The 18,562-nt window shown below is 38.8% G+C and overlaps 1 protein-coding gene across 1 annotated transcript in view; it reads right to left on the reverse strand.

The window, feature by feature from the left end:
• Positions 1 to 18,562, reverse strand: part of map2k5 (mitogen-activated protein kinase kinase 5) — a 71,306-nt gene continuing 52,744 nt past the window's right edge. The window contains exon 22 of the mRNA XM_042491776.1: positions 1 to 2,597. Coding sequence (XP_042347710.1) covers positions 2,487 to 2,597 — 111 coding nt within the window. The 3' untranslated portion in view covers positions 1 to 2,486. The remainder of the gene's footprint in view (positions 2,598 to 18,562) is intronic.

Raw genomic sequence — 18,562 nt, forward strand, 5'->3', positions numbered from 1 at the left:
TTTGTGGGAGAAATGTTTTTTAATTGCACTTGAGCTCTGCACATTTCAACAGCTGCACATGAAGACCTTGTCAAAGCAAATCATTTTAGTCACTAACCTCATTATGTTTGTCTTAGTAGTGAGAGATACATTTCAGTCACCATTTGGGTCATCAGTGGTCTTTGGTGTTAAGTGCACTGCATTAATATTTCCCCTCTACAGTAAATCATCTGATCTCATTTGGCAATCCAAAAAAACAGCATAATTTCTGTATATTAAGAACATATCTTGCTAAAGTAAGGATTTACTGGTTAGAAAACAGATAAAACTGTAACTCTGAATCAAAAAAGTGTCATATGGGGAGGAAGAGAAATTATTTCTGTTATGTTTCTCTAGTTGGTCTTATACTTAACGGATCTTAAGAAAAACAAAGTGCTGCTGAATGAAAGTGGAGAAAAAAGTGAACTTTCCATTCAGTGGCGTTCAACATCAGGCTGTCTGTGCAAACTGAAATAAAGGATGTGCAACAGAGTTAGACACTAAAAACCTAAACAGAAAGATACCCTGGTTCCTCCAGATGAGTTTAAACAATAATCTGTTTGGTTATTATGCCTTAAAAACCAAGAAAAGATGCATGATAATTTTTCATTGCACTCAAACTCATTGATACTGCAGGCTATTTGTTCACTAACACACCTCTTGAAGAAGACAGAGCTTTGAATTCACTTAAATAAAATACTTTACCCACAAACTTGATCAATTATATATCAATTACTCACTGAGTGTTACATTGAACTTGTGAAGAAAACTTTCTTGTATCCACGTTTACAGAAATTCCAAAAGTGGTCATCATTTTTCACGAGCTGAAGTCATCAACATTTATCAACAGAAAGCTACACGGTTGACTTCATTCCCACGTGAGTGCTCAAGCACGCTCACGGCACGCCACTCAAATGCAAAAGCATTTTGTATTGCAACATTTCAGCGAAAATGCACGTGTTTTGGTAGTACTGCACATACCACTGGATAAATAAAGCATGCATTATATTAGGTATGTGCTAAGAAATTATGTCATTTGAACTGTATTTGGCTGTTCAATATGAATATTTTTGTTTCTTATTTGCATTTAGTGTTTGAACAGAGTTCGACTGCACAGTCAGGGTGACAGAAATGTTCACATAATACAATAAACAAGCCAAGTTAGCTCTTTGAGCTAATGCATGCTAAATATGTTAAGGATGGGTTGTAAATGTATTTTTGCTGACAAAGATATCAAAAAAGCCAGAGACTGTATCGTCAAAAGTTGCTGTGAAGCAAAAGGCAGAAAAAAATGTTATCTCAGAACTTGACTGGACCAAACGTCTCTTCCTCCTGGTAAGTCCACTGTCACATTAGACTCACTCTGGGTCTGCAGCTGCCTGTACTGAAGAGCAGCGTAAAAGTGAGCAGCATTAACTCGACAACTACATCTACAGAACGAAACGTCCTCAGAAGTAAACTGCACATCGACTGACAAAAAAAAAAAAAAAGTTTGCCCGACTTGAAGAATCTTACTCGAGTGGGTTCTCCAACTGACGTTTCGAAACTTCGACTTTGGCGGAGCAGCCCTGAATTATACTGCAAGAGCTGTGTGACTTTGTTAATGTATTTTTGAGAAAGTTTTGCTGTTGTTAAACGTGGACCCCGTTTACTTAAATTCATGAAGAATGTTTGCTTTTTTTGGGTGCTTCATTGACCATGGCGCCATGTAAGAAACTTTTCTTCACAAATTCCACTTAACAGGCTGTGAGTAATTAATATACAAATTATAATTTTTGCGGGTTATCAGTTCTGTTAATACCTCGACCTCAAAGATAAGGGAATAACTGGATACATTTTCTTTAGTCCAGAAAATATAAACAGGTAATCTTTTGGGGGAAAGTGTTGCCATTTCAGTGACAAAATAAGTTTTCTGAGGTAATAAATTACACCACTGGAAAAACAGGCACACACATGGGCAGTTACTCACAGGCAAAAACCTTAACATTCACTAGAGGGCTGTCAACAGTAAAGCACAAGACGGCTATTTGAGATACCACCCCAGAAACAGAGTGAAACTCTGCCAACGTATTGCAGACTAAAGATTTAAAGTTGTTTCTTGTCCTTTGAATCAGGACTGTTTATCTCCATTCATCAGACTGTGATGTGCCCCACTGCATTTCTTTATACTCCCGAAAAGCGTGTGGACGAAGCTGCGGATGGAGACCCACATTAGAAAGAAAGCGCAGACGTCTCGAGATTAAGATGCAAACTTCAAAGGATGTGAGCTCCTCATTGTCATGGCGCACGAGTGCTGTTAAATAAAGAATTACTCACATAAAGTTTGTAACATCTAGTGATTTTTGTCTGTGTATATTGAGTCACTTCTACAGTGCATTATGGACGTACTTGACCCTGAAGCCTTTGATAAGTGTTCAAGGTTTAGGATCAAACGTCCCGGTCCATCCTGGGTGGACAGCAGGAGGGCATCAGACGTGTCCCTGAGCCTGCTGAGCTCGTCTCTCCTCCAGACAGCGACAAACCCACATCGACACCACCTCAGCATTTCCATCGTTAAACTGTATGATGAAGGAATGATCCTGAAAAATAAAGAGAAAGACAGGAGATCATTTTTGATAAGAAAACAACAGACAGAGTAAATTGGGGTTAACTTTGCTTTAAGGTTTTTTCTGCAAGATTCGGATTTGCAATATTAATAATGAGCTGAGTTTGGGAGGTGGATAAGTCCAACAAACAATCGACTTTCGTGTTGGAGTGTGGAGTTCTCATCTCGTGTGGGTGTTTTGCACACCTTACCATGTGCCTTTTTCCATGCGTGACTTTTTGCGCTGTTGTGTGATGTCAACAAATGCACGTAGTGGAATGGTGTGGATGATGCAGCCCGTTACCGTGTCAACAGATACATGTCAGTATAGTCAGAGGCAGACACTTTAGGAGACATAACGATATAATAACACACATTTTTGAAATTATGATTTATCTTTCAGACTGAAATTGTTGAAGCACATACGTGTAGCTGTTTTCTTTTTTCTTTTTTATCATAGCCTTAACTGCACTGACAATCCAAATTAGAAATTCTACTTAAAAGACAAAATTCAACCAGTATCACCTTCACTCCAAAGTCTCATATTCAATTTGCAAATTGAGTTGGAAAATTTACATTTCTAAAATATATTTATTCAAACATATTTTCACTTTCCTTGGCAATTTAATTTTTCAAAACAAATTTTTGCATTAATAAATATCTGCTTCCACTAATCCTACTCCATACACATGACCTTCAGATTAATTATCAGCCACGGAAAAACTGGACTGAAGTGGCCATAAAATAACAAGTAATGAGCTTTCTCATTAAAACAGGAAAAAAAATTTTTTTTAACAGCTATCAAAAAAAGTTAGACCTATCCTGCAATATAATTTTTATGATCGAACAGATGGGAGCCACAAACATTATTACACCTTTACGTGGAGTGTTTAGTTTTGTCCCACTTCAAATAATTATTCTTAATCATGATTGAAGAAATAATAATAAAAAACAAATAAACTAAACGGGAACATCGTTAAACCCTCTTAAATATTCATGTGCAACAGATTTGGTTTTAAATGCTAAACGTTTAAGTAATGGCTTGTCAGGGCATTTTTAAGAAATATCTTTGGAGTTTAATGATCTACACAACTCATAACAGGTTGTAAAATGAGCTTTGTAATAAAACAGGCAGTAACACAACAGTCATTGACAACTATTTAAAAATGACTTAAGAAATGCTTTTGAATATGATATTAATTCTCTTTTATACAGACTTAATCTAGACTGATTTCCATTAACAGGTTCAACAAATGAGCTCCAGAAAACTGACAAACATTCGACCAGTCTCTGCTGATTTGTAGCTCATTAAGTTTGTTAAACGTGTTCACTTGTTACTGCCGCAGGACTGAAACAGAGATGTCACATGTGATATTTCAGCGACAACAGTCCCAATCAACGACCTCATCTGGGGGACTTTCCGACCAGAGGCAGAGGTCACGGAGGTCACAGAGGGGTCAGAGGTGAGAGGGGAGGAGGTTGTAAATGAGACAATTCAACCGAGGCTGACCACGAATGTTATTTGTTGTGTCTAGATGTCCAATTAGATAAACAACGCTGCAGCCGGCCAGTTTAAATGAACTTGTCAACACTGATTTCAGTGATATCCGTGCTTAACAAAAAGAGACTGTCACTCAATTTCAGACGGACAGACACTGTGCATTTTATTTATTAATCTTGTTGGTTGTGTTAACTCACACTTTACATTTTAATCAGACTTTCTGTACGGCCCCAATCGGCAGCTTTTACGCTCGAACTGTACAAATCAATTAATGGTGGTGCTCAATGAACATTAGCAAGGAACACCTGTCTGTTTTAGTCCAGTGACAGCAAAGTTTATTCAAACAAGACGATCAGCTCCTCAGCAGCGTCAGCCCGTTCTCAATCTGAACTTGTCAAATAATGCCGCTCTGTCAGAGCTTTTGACGTATGAGCACGACGCCAAAAGCCATCTTCCTCCTCAAACCTGAACGCGGCTGGACAGCGTCAGATGAGAACGTGCTTGGGCATAGCTGGGGACATTTTTATTATATGCTGGCGGACAGCTCGATGGCACCAGGTGCGTCCACATGCAATGCGCATGGGCAGCACCACTTGAAAATGTGGCCAAACAGAGCTAGTTGCGTGCACATGATATACTGAAGGACAGCATCAGGTAATAATGCTGCTGGTTACTACGTTATATAATGAGCGTGAGCGCGCTTATAGGGCGGGCAGGGAGGTGGATGTGTCCCACAAACAGCTGACTTTTGTGTGGAGTCTGGAGTTCGCTTTCTGTGTGGATGTGTTTCTTTTTTCTTCACCTTACCATGTGCTTCTTTTGCCTAAACTTAACCAACCGAGACTTTGTTTTCTAATCGTAACCATGGTGACAGTCTGTGCTGTTGTGTAAACATAAGGGCCATGCTGCTTCATCCCACCATGTGCATTTGTTGACACCACGGTAACAGCATCCTGCACCGTTAACAGCTAACGCAGTAGGATACCTAAAACGTCATAAGTAGACGTGGAAGGTCACTGACAGCAGCATCATGTGACGAGTTGGGATGAGAACATGGTAGCAGTGTTGACTATGGATGTAAAAAAAAGAACTGGATAAAGCGTTAGAGGCGGGGCCCTGTCATGCCTATAAAAATTGCTCAGTGGTGCATGAAGCCAAAAAACTTGATTTCCGTTGAATGAAATTACTCAGATCTTTATCATCTCTTGGAGCCCATAGAACAAATGCACTAGAGACTTTTTGGTTTAGTACTCTGTTAACATGAACAGGGATGAAAATGATTCAGTCGTGTGGCCTCTCTAGACTTTCGAAATGTTACTGAACTGAAGGGATCACACCGTGATGCGTAGATGTCTCTTTCCTATTGTAAGTCAACTGAAAAAATGTCATTTTGGGTCCAATGGCATTACATGATGGACCCAGAAGTTGTAATTGCACTCTTTGGCCACTACAAAAAATGGTTTCAAAGTGTGGCACACTTCCCATAGGCCTTGTGTTCAAATAAAGTCAGAAAGAGTTACTTTATGCATACTATGAAAAGAAAGTAGAACAAAAAGTATAGAGCCACTTAATCCTACACAATAGACCTTTAAATAACGGTTTCGGTAATGGCCTCAAAATTTGTGCACCAGCTGAGCTATAGTCAGAATATAATGTTTAAACTTGGAGAAAAGGCTTACAAGGACGGTTAAGTAATGAGCTTTCTAATCATGCACTCATGGTTAAGACCCTTAAGACATTCTCATAAAACACTGAAATATTTTCCCATCAGCCGAAACACTTCAAAACTTCTTTTAAATTTATATGCAGGGCTGTAAGTCATATGCAAAAAAGCACATCTTGTCTATATGAGGACTGAATCTCACTATAATGTCGGCATAGTTTGACTCAGATTTGACGCAGAAAATGATCTCAAAGTGAGCAGTGTTGTTGTCAGCTGTGTATTCAGCGTTAAAATACCCGCCAGCAACATCCAAACTGGTGCAGACAATGTAAGATTAGCAACAAAGTAGGACAGACTTTTAGTGACGGTCCACTTTCTCCCTCCTGGGATCCTTCTTGTCTATTTGTGGCTACGCTGGAAAATATGTTAAACTGAAGAATACGTACAGTACATAAAAATAAAGTCACATGAAGGGTGAATACATTTATGAGTTATTGTAATTCTTTATTAAATTTACTTGTTTGCCTTCTTTCTTGTCTCACTCCTTTTGACTGTGATCATACAATCACACGGTTTGTTAATTGTTTTATATTTTAAAGACGCATGTTAAGACACTCCAGCGTAGTTTAATCCTGCACAAACTGTAGAGATTGTTAAGGACTGGGGGGAGCTCCATCAATCCTGTTGTCCTTCTAATGGGCAGCTGGGGTTAACACAGTCTGAGGTTAATTACTCTCATATCAGTGTGAGCATGTGTGTGTGTGTCAGTATGAGACGGGTGGAGTGGACGCTCCTGGGTGCCCCTATGTGCTGAATACCCATCTCATCAATCATTCTTCTGTGCCTCAGTAGAGAGGGAGTGATACAGAAATAAAGAAGGAAGTCCTGAGCGATGTTTTTTTTTTTTTTTTAAACCAGCTCTACCTCTGCTCCACAAATTAACCCTGACAGGCCAGACACATCTGCTGGAATCTGACCTGGATGAAGGAGCGTGGCTCGTCACACCACAGTTACACACAATGTTGTAGAAACACATTAACTCAATTACTGATTCCCATGTCAAGATTCAATCTGAAACTTAACACCAACATGGATGAAAAACAAAAAGTCCTTTAAGTGGAAAACAATATGTTTCTCAGTTTTTTAATTCTACCCCCACCTAGCATCTCTGTCACAAAGACAAGCAGGATCTCTTCCTGTTTCCCTCAGAGCTCAGCAACTATCCACAGACAAGCGATCGTCACTAAACATCATCAACACACAACACTGAAGAGAAGAAAAACATGTTCACTGAAGAGGTAAAGTAATCTTGTAATAATTTCAGATTGTTCTATTTTGTTTCTGTAACCTAGTGTAACTTGAATTTGACTGTTGCTATGGACTCCACTCGCCGCAGATCACCTACATTCAAACAAAGACTGAATGAATGAACCAAATAGCTTTGAGAAATATTTGTTCCCCCTCTGCCATTTCCACTAATACTGTGGACAGGAATGAAAACTACAAAATCACTCGTGCGGATAGCTATCGCTGGACCTGAGAAAACCAGCAGCACAGTTCAACTTTACTAAACTAAACTAAAAGCTTAAACAAAAAAGTTATCTCTGCATCTAAATCATCTTAAGCATCTACAAATCCATTTACTTTTGATAGGGCTGCTCCTTGAAAAAATAATGTTCAAATTATTATTATTATTTGGGGACCCCTCAGTCAATGAGATTATTCAAGTTGAGCAACTCTTTCAGTTTTTTCATCACTCAGTGTCTGCAGTGTTTTGGGGATGTTTAGCTGCAGAATGAGTGTTTCTCTCCGTCACGCTGCTTTCTGGTATCACAGTATGATGGTGTACCAGGGTATTCAGGAATCTTAAAGGTATGTTTTTCAATACTGTCATAAATACAGGGACATCTCTTTACATTAAACTCATTGTATGTAGAGTTCAGTCTCCAGTCTTTACTGGTGGAACAGGCAGCTGAGCTGAAGGACACTGCAACATCTGGTGGTGGAGGGATAAGACGTTGTTAGTGCCACACACTTACACCTTCATATATCACATACCCCTGTGAAAATTCAGGAAGGTATGAAGGTATGAAAAAAAAATCAACCAGTAAGGCTCCAAGATAACGATATCTTTTGCCTTCTGCTTCTAAGTGGTGAATTTATAGCACAAAGCCACTTAATACAATACAATCTCTGGCTTTTGTTTGATATTTTGAGTCTGCAAAAAATGTTGTTGCACATTTACGATCCGTCTTTAACGTAATTAGCTTGCATTAGCTCAGACAGCTAAACTGGCATGTTTATGCCATAATGTCTGAAATCTCTAAATCTGTGGAAAACATGAACAAATAGTGAAATATTTGTGTTCAATAGCCGAATCTGATTCAAGTGACAGTTCTGAGTCAGGTACATCCCTCGTTTTCCAACACTGGATACGACTGAAAGCTCAGTAACATCCACTAAATGGACCTTGTCAAGACACTGTTTAGTCAGAGTTAAACTTAATTGTCCTTTGTCCTTGTTTTATTGTTGTTGCAAGCTAAATTGAAAATAGCAAGATAAAACTCTAAAGATTAATGAGGTTGCGGGCACAATCAGACTTTATGAACCATACACCATTGCAATCTTCCAGAGTGGCAAAATAAGCGGCACGTCGCAAATATCAAGCATGTTTGACAGAGTGGACTTCCTCCAGATCCTCTAGAGCAGCAGAGCGCTGATCTTTACAGAGCAGGTGGCAATGAGAGCTTCCAACATGTATATTTTGAATACACATCAGAGAAGTAAAGGGAACCTGTACCATTGTAACTTTTTGGCTTTGTGGCCCTTTATAGTTAATCACGGAGTACTTGTTGCTCTTAAGCCCACTGAACAAAAAAAAAAAAAAAACACCGGCTAGCATCAGGCTTTTGTAATTAATTGGAAAGATTACAATTGGTAATCACTTCCGGGCCAAATGACTCTGCAGTGGGCACTGCTGATTACCTCCGATCAGCAGCTGACACCAAGGAGGTCACACTAATTTTCACCTCTTTGCCATTGTGATGCAACGATGGGCCACCACAAACTATCGTTATTCAAATATTGTTCAAAATTCAGTGTGCACCGAGTTTGAGTGACTGAATAAGAGATAAAAAAGAAGTAACCACTGTAACATTTTCACTGGCCTCCATGCACTTTCTACTTGCAATGGGAAAGAAGTCCATTGTCTATTTTTAGCAGGTTTTTCCAGGTTTAAAAATTGTTGAGTTAAAAGATTATCAGCCAGGCTGATTATTGGGGCCAATATTTGGCATTTTGCTGATTATCTGTATCTGTATTTTATTTTAATGATCGCTGATAAAATTAATTAGTTAAAAAGTTAAAAGAAAAGTGTCATCATGGGAGGAACCTCATTTTTTAGTTACATTTTCACTGAACTTTATTTAAAAAGTTGCAGGGTACATGCTGTATATGATGTTCAAAGTTTTAATTAAACATTTGCTAAAGGTATTAAAACAAGGTTTTGTGTTGGAGTTTGTTATATTCAAAATTCTTAATACTGAGAAAGATTTCCAGTTTTATTGTAAATACATATCAGTTACAAATACCGGTTATCGGTCTCAGTAACTATTAATAATCGCCTCTGGAAAATCCTGCATGCAAGTGCTAATTTGGGTGGAAAAACGGGATCTGTCACAGATCACATGTCCATGAGCTGAGAGCAGTTCAACAAAGAGTGATACTGCCCCGAAATATAGAGATGTTTTCTTCTTTTTCTGTGGCTTATTTTTTGTCATGTGATCCTTCAGGTTTATCTTGAAAGCCGACCACACAACAAAGAAGACTCCTGGGCTGGGAAAAATCAGCCTGTTATCTGCAGACTCACAGTTATGTTAGGCATAAGCTATGTCAAGAGTTTTGCTTTGATGCAGATGCAAACAGGTGCACACACACACCCCAATACTGCATATATTAGAAATATTATTCTCTCACACACACATGCATATGTTCCCCTAATAATTAAATTACCTGCAGCTTAAATTAAGTATGAAACCCGTGAAGGAAGAGTTATAAATAAAGCGAGTGAATAACTACTCCTTAGTTAGGTCACTGAAGGTGTTTTGACTTTCTGTCGTAGCGGTGCATGGACAGAGGTGAGGCAGGGGAAGGACTCATTTAAGTTACATTAATCACCGTCTGGCCACATCAAAACGGGATAATCACCTGCGACTGCTCTGCTCAAATAGAAACGGCCTGAACCCAGGGGAAATTCTACCTAACTCTTTAATTGTTTGAAGCCTTTGAAGGGTCTGTTTAATCTAAGATTAATTTATGCGATTTTAAATAACTCTATGTATGATTAATACGCTCAAAAGAAATTAAAAGGAGTTTGAGGCAATTATAACAAGAGACTGGTCATCACCTCATTAGAATAGTGTTGGAGGAAACGAGGTGTGTTAGTCAGTGTGTGTGTGTGTGAGTGTGTGAGAGAGAGACAGAGAGGAGGGTGAAGAGGTAGATAGAATAACTAGGTCTTTACAGATTTGCATGCTAATCACAAGCTCCCTCTGGAAACTGGCTGGTGTTAGTTGGTGTGTATTTGACTGAACTCTGTGTGTGTGTGTGTGTGTGTGTGTGTGTGTGCGCGCGTGCATGTACGTGTATGCATGTGTGTGTACGCTCTGGTCAATCTTAGTGCACAGGAAATGCAGGGAAACTTCTCTTAGGAGAGTTACAATGCTCTAAACTTAATGATCCAAGCATCTAATGCTACTTTCAAATCTATCTGCTGCCTTCAAAACTGTTTGCATAGTGAGGCAGCACCTTCACCAGATAGCCGCCTGTCAATGAGCCACAACACTAAATGTTAGCCACCGAAATGGAAAGAAGTAGTGACAAAATAGACAGTTAACCCTATAAAATCTGAGCACATATATTTGATTTCTTTCAAAAACATGGTGAGAAGACAAGCAAGTCAACAAGACATGACCCATATCTATCTATCTACAAATACACACAAAATACACAAATACACACACACATATAAACTGTGTGTGTATATATATATATGACATAGGGTCATACATGATGACATGATGATATTTCTGTGTGAGTCTATACATTTTTTGGGAAAATCATGCACAGTATACCTTTAATATTGATTAAAGTGTAACTTTGACTTCAGTTATCGTTCAAAATGACGTGACTGAATAGTTGCGCCCCAGTACCACACTCCAATATGTGTGAATGGGGTTCATGTCAATGAAGACCCAAGGGTGAAATGTGAAAACATTTGGCAGCAAAGGTGCTGACAGAAAAGTTTAGGGCGGGTGAGACACCAGTGATTTGACACAAGTTTGAGCGAAAACAAGACACAAGCACGCGCGTGAAAATCCTTTTTGCACATGCAGTGATGTAAACATTGAGACACCTATTCCTCAGACACTTGGGAACTGCTTCCAAACTTTGAGACACTTGATAACTCCTGCAAGACATCACTTAAATAAAGCATCACTAAAACAAATATACACATATATACGTGATTAGATGTGCAGTATCGTCTGTATCTGTATGGTCAATATAACACATCTCTCTGCTCAGAAATGTTGCAGCCAACCATCAGAATATCATCAAAAATGTGCGCATCACTTCTTTAGCAGAAAAACATCACATAAAGACCTGAAAATCGAGACAACAAAATCAAGCTTCATCACTGTCAAAGAATCAAAGCAGCTCACGAACTGGAAAGAAAGCTAAATGAGCAGCTCAATCAGTTACATCAGGGGTCAACAACTACATTTTCACCACATGTCGGGGCCAGAACTTTCTTAAGCAGACACTGTTATTAAAATTTCTTTTAGACCTAATGAGCCTATAATTGTCTTATACTTTAATTCATAATAATTTAATAATTCATTGCAATTATTTTCATAATAAAAATTTAAAAAATACAAAATGTCAAATAAGACGATGTGGTAAAAAATAACAAAATAAAAACAAAACAACAACAAAAACAAAAAAATTAAAAAATAAAATAATGTAAGTATTCTTGCATGAAAATATTTCCCTAGGTCCAGACCTTTGAATCTGTCCACTCCACTATTTGTTTAAGAAACAGAGAAAGAGGGAGTGACAGAGAGGAAATGAGAAGGTAGAAGGCTAACTGTTGCACACAATCTTTTTGTAAATTCATAACTAACTCTGAATGCTGCTTTGTCACTTTTTGATGCATAGGTACTACTTGCTAAAAATAAGCTGACAGATAGATTTGCATTATAATGTCTTTAGCATCCCTGGATGAAACACATATTTGTGGTTAGTAAATCATACCTAATAAAATTATTTCCATCTCCATTTTTGGTTTCTATACAAAAAGCAAATAAAATGCTAGATGTCCTAAATATAACACATTTTGTTCCTTCTGAATATTTTTGGAAATGATTAATATACTGCGGGCTGGATGGGAAGCTTTGGTGGACCATATGTAGTCTGCGAGCTGTCAGCTGATAATCGCTGACCTATGTTATTGATCCACAATGAATACTCAGAGTGTTCGCCTCGTTTTGTGGATTTCCAGTAATTATAAAGGCCAATGTGTGCTGCCTTGTCTCATCTCATATGTCTGTCTGAACAAATGGGCGACACTAAGTTGATCAGTAAGGGACAAAAGGATTTCTCTGCTTTTATAAAACATTACAGTTTCAAAAGAGACCATTTGATCCTTGTGGTGAGTGAAATATCCCTGTTGGCTGATATGATGAATGAATGAATATAAACTAAATTATTAAATGAAGGAGCTGTTGACATGGCTGATGACAAATACAGATTATTGTTTACTAGTCAGAGTTTGTTTGTTAATAAAGGTCACAATTGACTGTCACCATAAGTGGTCAAAACTTGATGCTAGTCAGCTTCTATCTGTTTGTGTGTGTGTGTTTGTGTGAGCCGAAACTAGATTTCGGGACAGTCAGACACAGGAGGGGTTCCTTTGTGAAGAACCGTGGGGCTCATCTGGTGTCTCCGGGGTTGAAAGGGGGCTATGAAATGTGTGCGTGTGTGTATGTGCGTCCTATGAATAGAAAAGCAGAATAGGAGGGCTGCATTGACAAGGGTGCTAAAAGGCTGTGTGAAGGCTGCTGGCTGGGGAACGAGGGACGATGAGGGAGAAGAGGGGGAGGGAGAAATGAAATGTCCATCAAATCACAATCAAAGACTATGAGGGTGTGGGATCAACGCTTTTGTTTCTCTTATACACACAAACTAACACATGCAAAAACAAGCACTCGAAACACCAAACACTATATTTTCTGTCTTTTTCTGCCTATAAGCTTAATAAATAAGTCAACAGTCACTGCACACAGACCAGGTCGTGTGTTGGAGCTGAATGAGGAGGACAGAGACAGCCTGTTAAGAATCAAAAGCCAGAAACCTCAGACAGGATGGGTCATCACCAAATACCTGCAGCTAACGCCCTGGGAGTGAGCCAGTGGAAAGTCTCCTCAACTGACCAACGTCATTAGCTTATGATGACAGGATAGAGTGTCCACAATGAAAGATGCATCAGTATAAAGGGAGAAAAACACACTCGCTTTCCTCTCTGATGGCTCTTCATGTTATTCTTTACAAATGAAGGGAAGAAATGGAACAAAGAAAGATCTATTACTTATACTTATAAGTGTTGAGCTTAATACAGAGAGAGCTCAGTCAGACATTTGTTCTTGATTAATAAGCGACCAACAAAATGAAAGATTATGAGTCACTGTCTGGGCTCAGATCAATGCAATGTTTCCACTGGTGTTAAAGGGATAGCTCGGATCTCTTGAAAGGGGGTTGTATAAATTACTTATCTATTGTAGGTGATACACTGACTATGGATGTCAGTTTGCACGCTCCAAGTTTGAGGAGGCAGGCAGGAGTCCGGCATGAATCTAAACAATGTGCTGCTGTGGAGGGATGAGCAACAAAACTAGCTTTAGCCACCTAAAAAAAATCAATATCAGTTTAAGTGTACACCTTATTTGGAATATTTTCCATGCTTTACCTTGCCGTCAGTAATTTCCGACAGGGAAATGAAGCTGTTAAGTTGCTCTTCAAAGCCAGACTCTATTGAGAAAAACAGTGATTTAACATCACTGAACACAGGAGCTGCTGGTCTACTGCCGCCTCCATCAGTTTGTGTTATTGTGTGACTTTGCTGTTAAAAAGAGTTAGTTCAGATTCACCAAAGTCACACAATAACTCAAACTAACTGATCAAAACAACGATATGAGTTTCTGTGTTAACTGAGCTAAAATTACATTTTTTGTCAACAGTCTGGTGACTTTGAAGAAATCATAAATAGGGAACAGAAGATATTAACAGCTTCCCTGCGGGAACAGGCTGTCTGATGGAAAATCAAAGCAGTTAAAGTACTCTCAATATAGCATACACTAAAACTGATATTGATTTATCTGGATGGGTTTTTTTGGTTGGCAAAAATATGTTTTGCTGCTGCCCCTGTCCACAACAGTACAGGGCTCAATTATAAACTAAATATAGCAAATGCCTAATTTACTTATAAAAACATAAATAGGACAATAATGACTAAATATGTGTAAATGAACTCAACTAATTAGACTGTGGGTTGCTTTTCGGACAATACTGTCTGTGTAGAATAATGTGTTGAAAAGGACAAAGGACAAAGATGGATTTTTTCTTTTCATTTTGTTTTGCTTCAATCTAACACTCAATACTACCCTGTGAAGTTTTTGATCACTAGTCAGCAATGTCTGTAGAAGCAAACATTTGCCTCTACAGTGCAGCTGGTTTCAGACTATTCTCCTGCTTGACATGTGAAGAAATGTAGTAATGTGCCAACAAAGGCAGTGAAGAAAAAGACAAGCTTGTAATCATAGCTGTAAACAAAAAAAACATTGTTTTGCAAGAAAGGAAATTCTTTCTCAGGCCTCAAGGATATATAAATATAACACTGCCGATGTTGTGCCTGAAGTTCCTTGAGTATGCATTGAAAGTTAAAAACCTCACCTTATAATAATATAATACAAGTTAGGAACATATCCACTATGTGTTGGCATTTGCAAAGGAGCTATTGGTTACTGGGGTACAATTCTACTTAAAACTGCACCTGAGTAACTCAGCATGACGAGCTTGATTTTAGGTACATTAGAGGACTAATAGGGCTGTTTTTGGGGGGTGTGTTATAGAACAACAATTGAAAAAAAACAAAACTGATTTGGGATTTTATTCATAAGCATAAATGCACAAGTGTTTTATTAAGCATCTCAAAAACAATCTAATGTTAACCCTTGCCTATCATGTTCAGACCAGCCTACTGCCACCTCCAGATATGCAGCTAGACCTGTTGGAGAATAAAAACCCCCGTTTAAAAGTTTGGAATTGCCTGTCACAGAAGCTTGATTCGGTCCAGTCAGCTGACTACTCTATATTTTTGAATGGTCTTTCATGCTTTTCGGTTGTAGAAAGCATTCGTAACAAATAGATGATATTTGTTAATAGGATAAAAATATTAATAGTATGAGCAAAGTATCTAGTTGAAGCACAGTGTGTGAAGCTTCAGAGACCGAACCCATTAAGAGCAGCTCTTTAAAGAATGTCTAATAAAAATAAAATCCCAGTGAAAATAACGGCATCAATGAAAGTTATACCAGTGATTAGAGAAACCATGTGCTGAAACCCATGAGCAAACTGGAGTTTGTATGGTCATAAAACGACATTATTTGCTCAGTGTCTATACTATTGTGTGATTTCCTGCATTACCTTCCAGGAGAAATGAGCTGCAGAGATTAAAAAAAAACTGAGACCAAATGGTGGCACGTTCAGTAAAGCAAAGGGAGAGAGGAGAGAAGGGGAGCTGCAGCTCGGTGCATTAACATACAGATAGAATAGGTAAAGAGTTTTAATGTACTCGGGAGGCTGGGGGAATGGGGAGGTAGAGAGAAGGAGGGAACGAGGAGGAGGAAAGAGAAAGACAATCAGCAGGCTGGTGCCACAAAGGCAGGCATCCATGACCTTATATCTCAGTGTTTGCGAGCAGAGGAAGAAATGAAAGGCCTACAGGAGGACAAATATAGGTAAAGGAAAGACAGGAGGAATGGAGAGAAAGTGGGAAGAGAAAATAGAGAGAGAGAGAACTGTGAAAATTTGAAAAAGAGCACAGGGACTGAAATAAATATCAAAGAAGTGGGGCAGAGTAGGAGGAGGGTGAGAAAAAGGAAACATTGACAGGATAGGTGATGAAAATACCACCATGTGAGCTACGATGACCCCGAAGACTTTAAAAACCAGAGAGAAGAAGAAGCAGTGTGTGGTTGATCCCGGGTCCATTATCTATTGCGTATAAGTGTATATTATTTGGGGGAGGCTCAGTATCTGATATTTGGTGTGACCCCTGTCATTACGTTACTTTGTGTTAAAATGAAGCACAACCAGGTCATGGAGGAGCAGTGTTGGGTACAGAAACCTGGTGCCAATATGACACTGCTTTTTTTCAAAATGTGTTTAAACACTGGCTTTAGATAGAGCCAAGCATGTTTTGGGATTTTGCTTTGTTTTTACCAATTTAAGTCACCTGATCAGTTTGTTTTGGAGAGGAAGAGACCTCTGTGGATAAATCAGCTCTGATTAAAAACCACCTGAGCATTGAGATCTTAACATTATCAGAGAAAAATATTTATATATTAAAACTAGTAACATTTGCAATATTGTTCAATATAAAATTTGCCTTTCCGATACAAAGCTATTCTTCATGTTGTTGCCTATCATTTTGTGTGTTTTTAAAAAAGTAAGTATCCATTCAGGCACGGTTTAAGCATTGGTATCGCTTTGAAAGTATTGTGTGGTACCCAAAGGATACACAGCCCTATAGAGAACACAAGAGACCCCATGAAGACACAGTAAAAAGAGCTCATAAATCGTTCTTGTCAAGTATTCATATACCTTCATCATGTTGCGAATACAAAAGCAGTCAAGAAGATATGTGAAGTGGCACTCAGCTGCCAGACTATAAGAGTAAAGAGGATGTAGATCTGATTTTTCAATCAAACTAAAACCACATCCTCACCACTAGAGATGAGTATTATTGACTGGAGTCAAAGGTGTCACTCAACGCAAACAATGGAAGTTATGTTCAAATAAAGGTGAACAAGTCTTAAAAAAAACTGAAAAGCACGATGCAAAGACAACAAGCTGAACTTCCACAAGAGAAGTAGTGCATGGCGTCTCCCTCAAGAGGACCACTCCTGTCTGGAGGCGAGAATTCCCAACGAGCGTCTAGACAACATTTTCCTTTACTCCTCCTTTTTGGTGCCAGACTGAGAACATACAATCTGTTAGCAGCTCTGCATTTACACCCTTCAGCCCTCCATCCCCTCAACACAGTGTCCCCCCTCCTCTCTGTGGACCAAACTGTCGCTGTCCTTGGTCCTAACACAGAAACCAGAGCGTGTTGCAACTCTTAAAAGGCAGTTTGTGAAAACTGCTGCGGCCTTGTGTGCTAATGCAAGAACAGAGAAAATCATCAAGTCCACATTGGGAGGGAGGCCTGTGGTCTGGCTTGTATATCTCTCAGACACATGCAGAAGAAGAGCTGTGACTAAGTGAAGTCCACTCCATTATCACTAAAACTCAACTGTACCAGAGTCACAGTACAAAGAATCTGTGGCTTTGGCATTTAAATATCAATCAACTTTCCGGGGCAAACCACAGCTATCTTATTCTCATACAGGAAGTCTCAGCGAGTAAAAATCAACATTAACAAACTCTTACAAAAACCTGAAGGCACACACATATGCGTGTACAATACTGAGCCAGTTTAAGATGCTACAACAGATACACTGCCATGGTTTCTAGACTATGTTTGCTTTTATGGATTTTTTCTGTCACCCCTTTGGCTTTTATATTTCAATTAGTCCTCGTACTATTTTGGAAAAACACTCTGTTTATTACGGCTTCAGCTTATCACATTTTAAAATTAAGTCAAAAAAGAAATGACTAGAAATTACTGAGAGTATCACTTTTGTATCAAGAGAACAATGAAAGCTGTTATTCCAACATGGATACATGTTTAGCGGCAGCAAAAAGCCGTACAATCCTTTTGTGAATAAGCATGTTAGTGTAAATTTCTTAATATTTTGTTAGCACGTTTTTCCAAGTAAGGAGCTCTGATCAAAATGTATTTTTGAACTCTTCTGTTGAATGAAAAAAATCCCCCGCACTCTGCCCCAAAAATAAAAATGTAATGTCATATAATGTTTTGATGTAGCTGATCAATTCAAATTTGTCAGAACAAGGGCTGCCATGCTAATATTGCAAAAACTGGCCACTGACAAGCCAACAGTAGGGTAAGGGAAGCAACTGCTAAAACCCCGACATTCCCATTTTTTATTTTTTTCATCAGGATGCCGCGTATTTACTTTCTGCTACGAATGCCAACTGCATGACGAGGTGCTTACCTTTTATTCTGCGCTGAGTGACGCATGTTTGCTGTTTTCTTCTGGTTTTGAGAGCTGAAAATATTCAACTTTGGCTAAAACGCTGCAGCAACATGTCAACGTCACTTTTTGGCTGTCCAATTACACTGATGGAGGGGCAGACAAATACAACCAAGACTAACAGCAACAACAATGGAGGAGAAACTAATACTCAGCCCACACAGACCTGCTGGTACGTCCTCACTCCCTACATGCTTCAGCCTTCCCTTAATCTAGAACAGGTACTTTGTGCCGACATTTTAACTCACACAGAGTTTCCGTAACGTATCAACTAGATGCAACAACTAACTAAAAAAAAATGCAAA

The sequence above is a fragment of the Plectropomus leopardus genome, chromosome 1 (genome assembly GCF_008729295.1).
Source record: "Plectropomus leopardus isolate mb chromosome 1, YSFRI_Pleo_2.0, whole genome shotgun sequence".
Taxonomy (NCBI): domain Eukaryota; kingdom Metazoa; phylum Chordata; class Actinopteri; order Perciformes; family Serranidae; genus Plectropomus; species Plectropomus leopardus.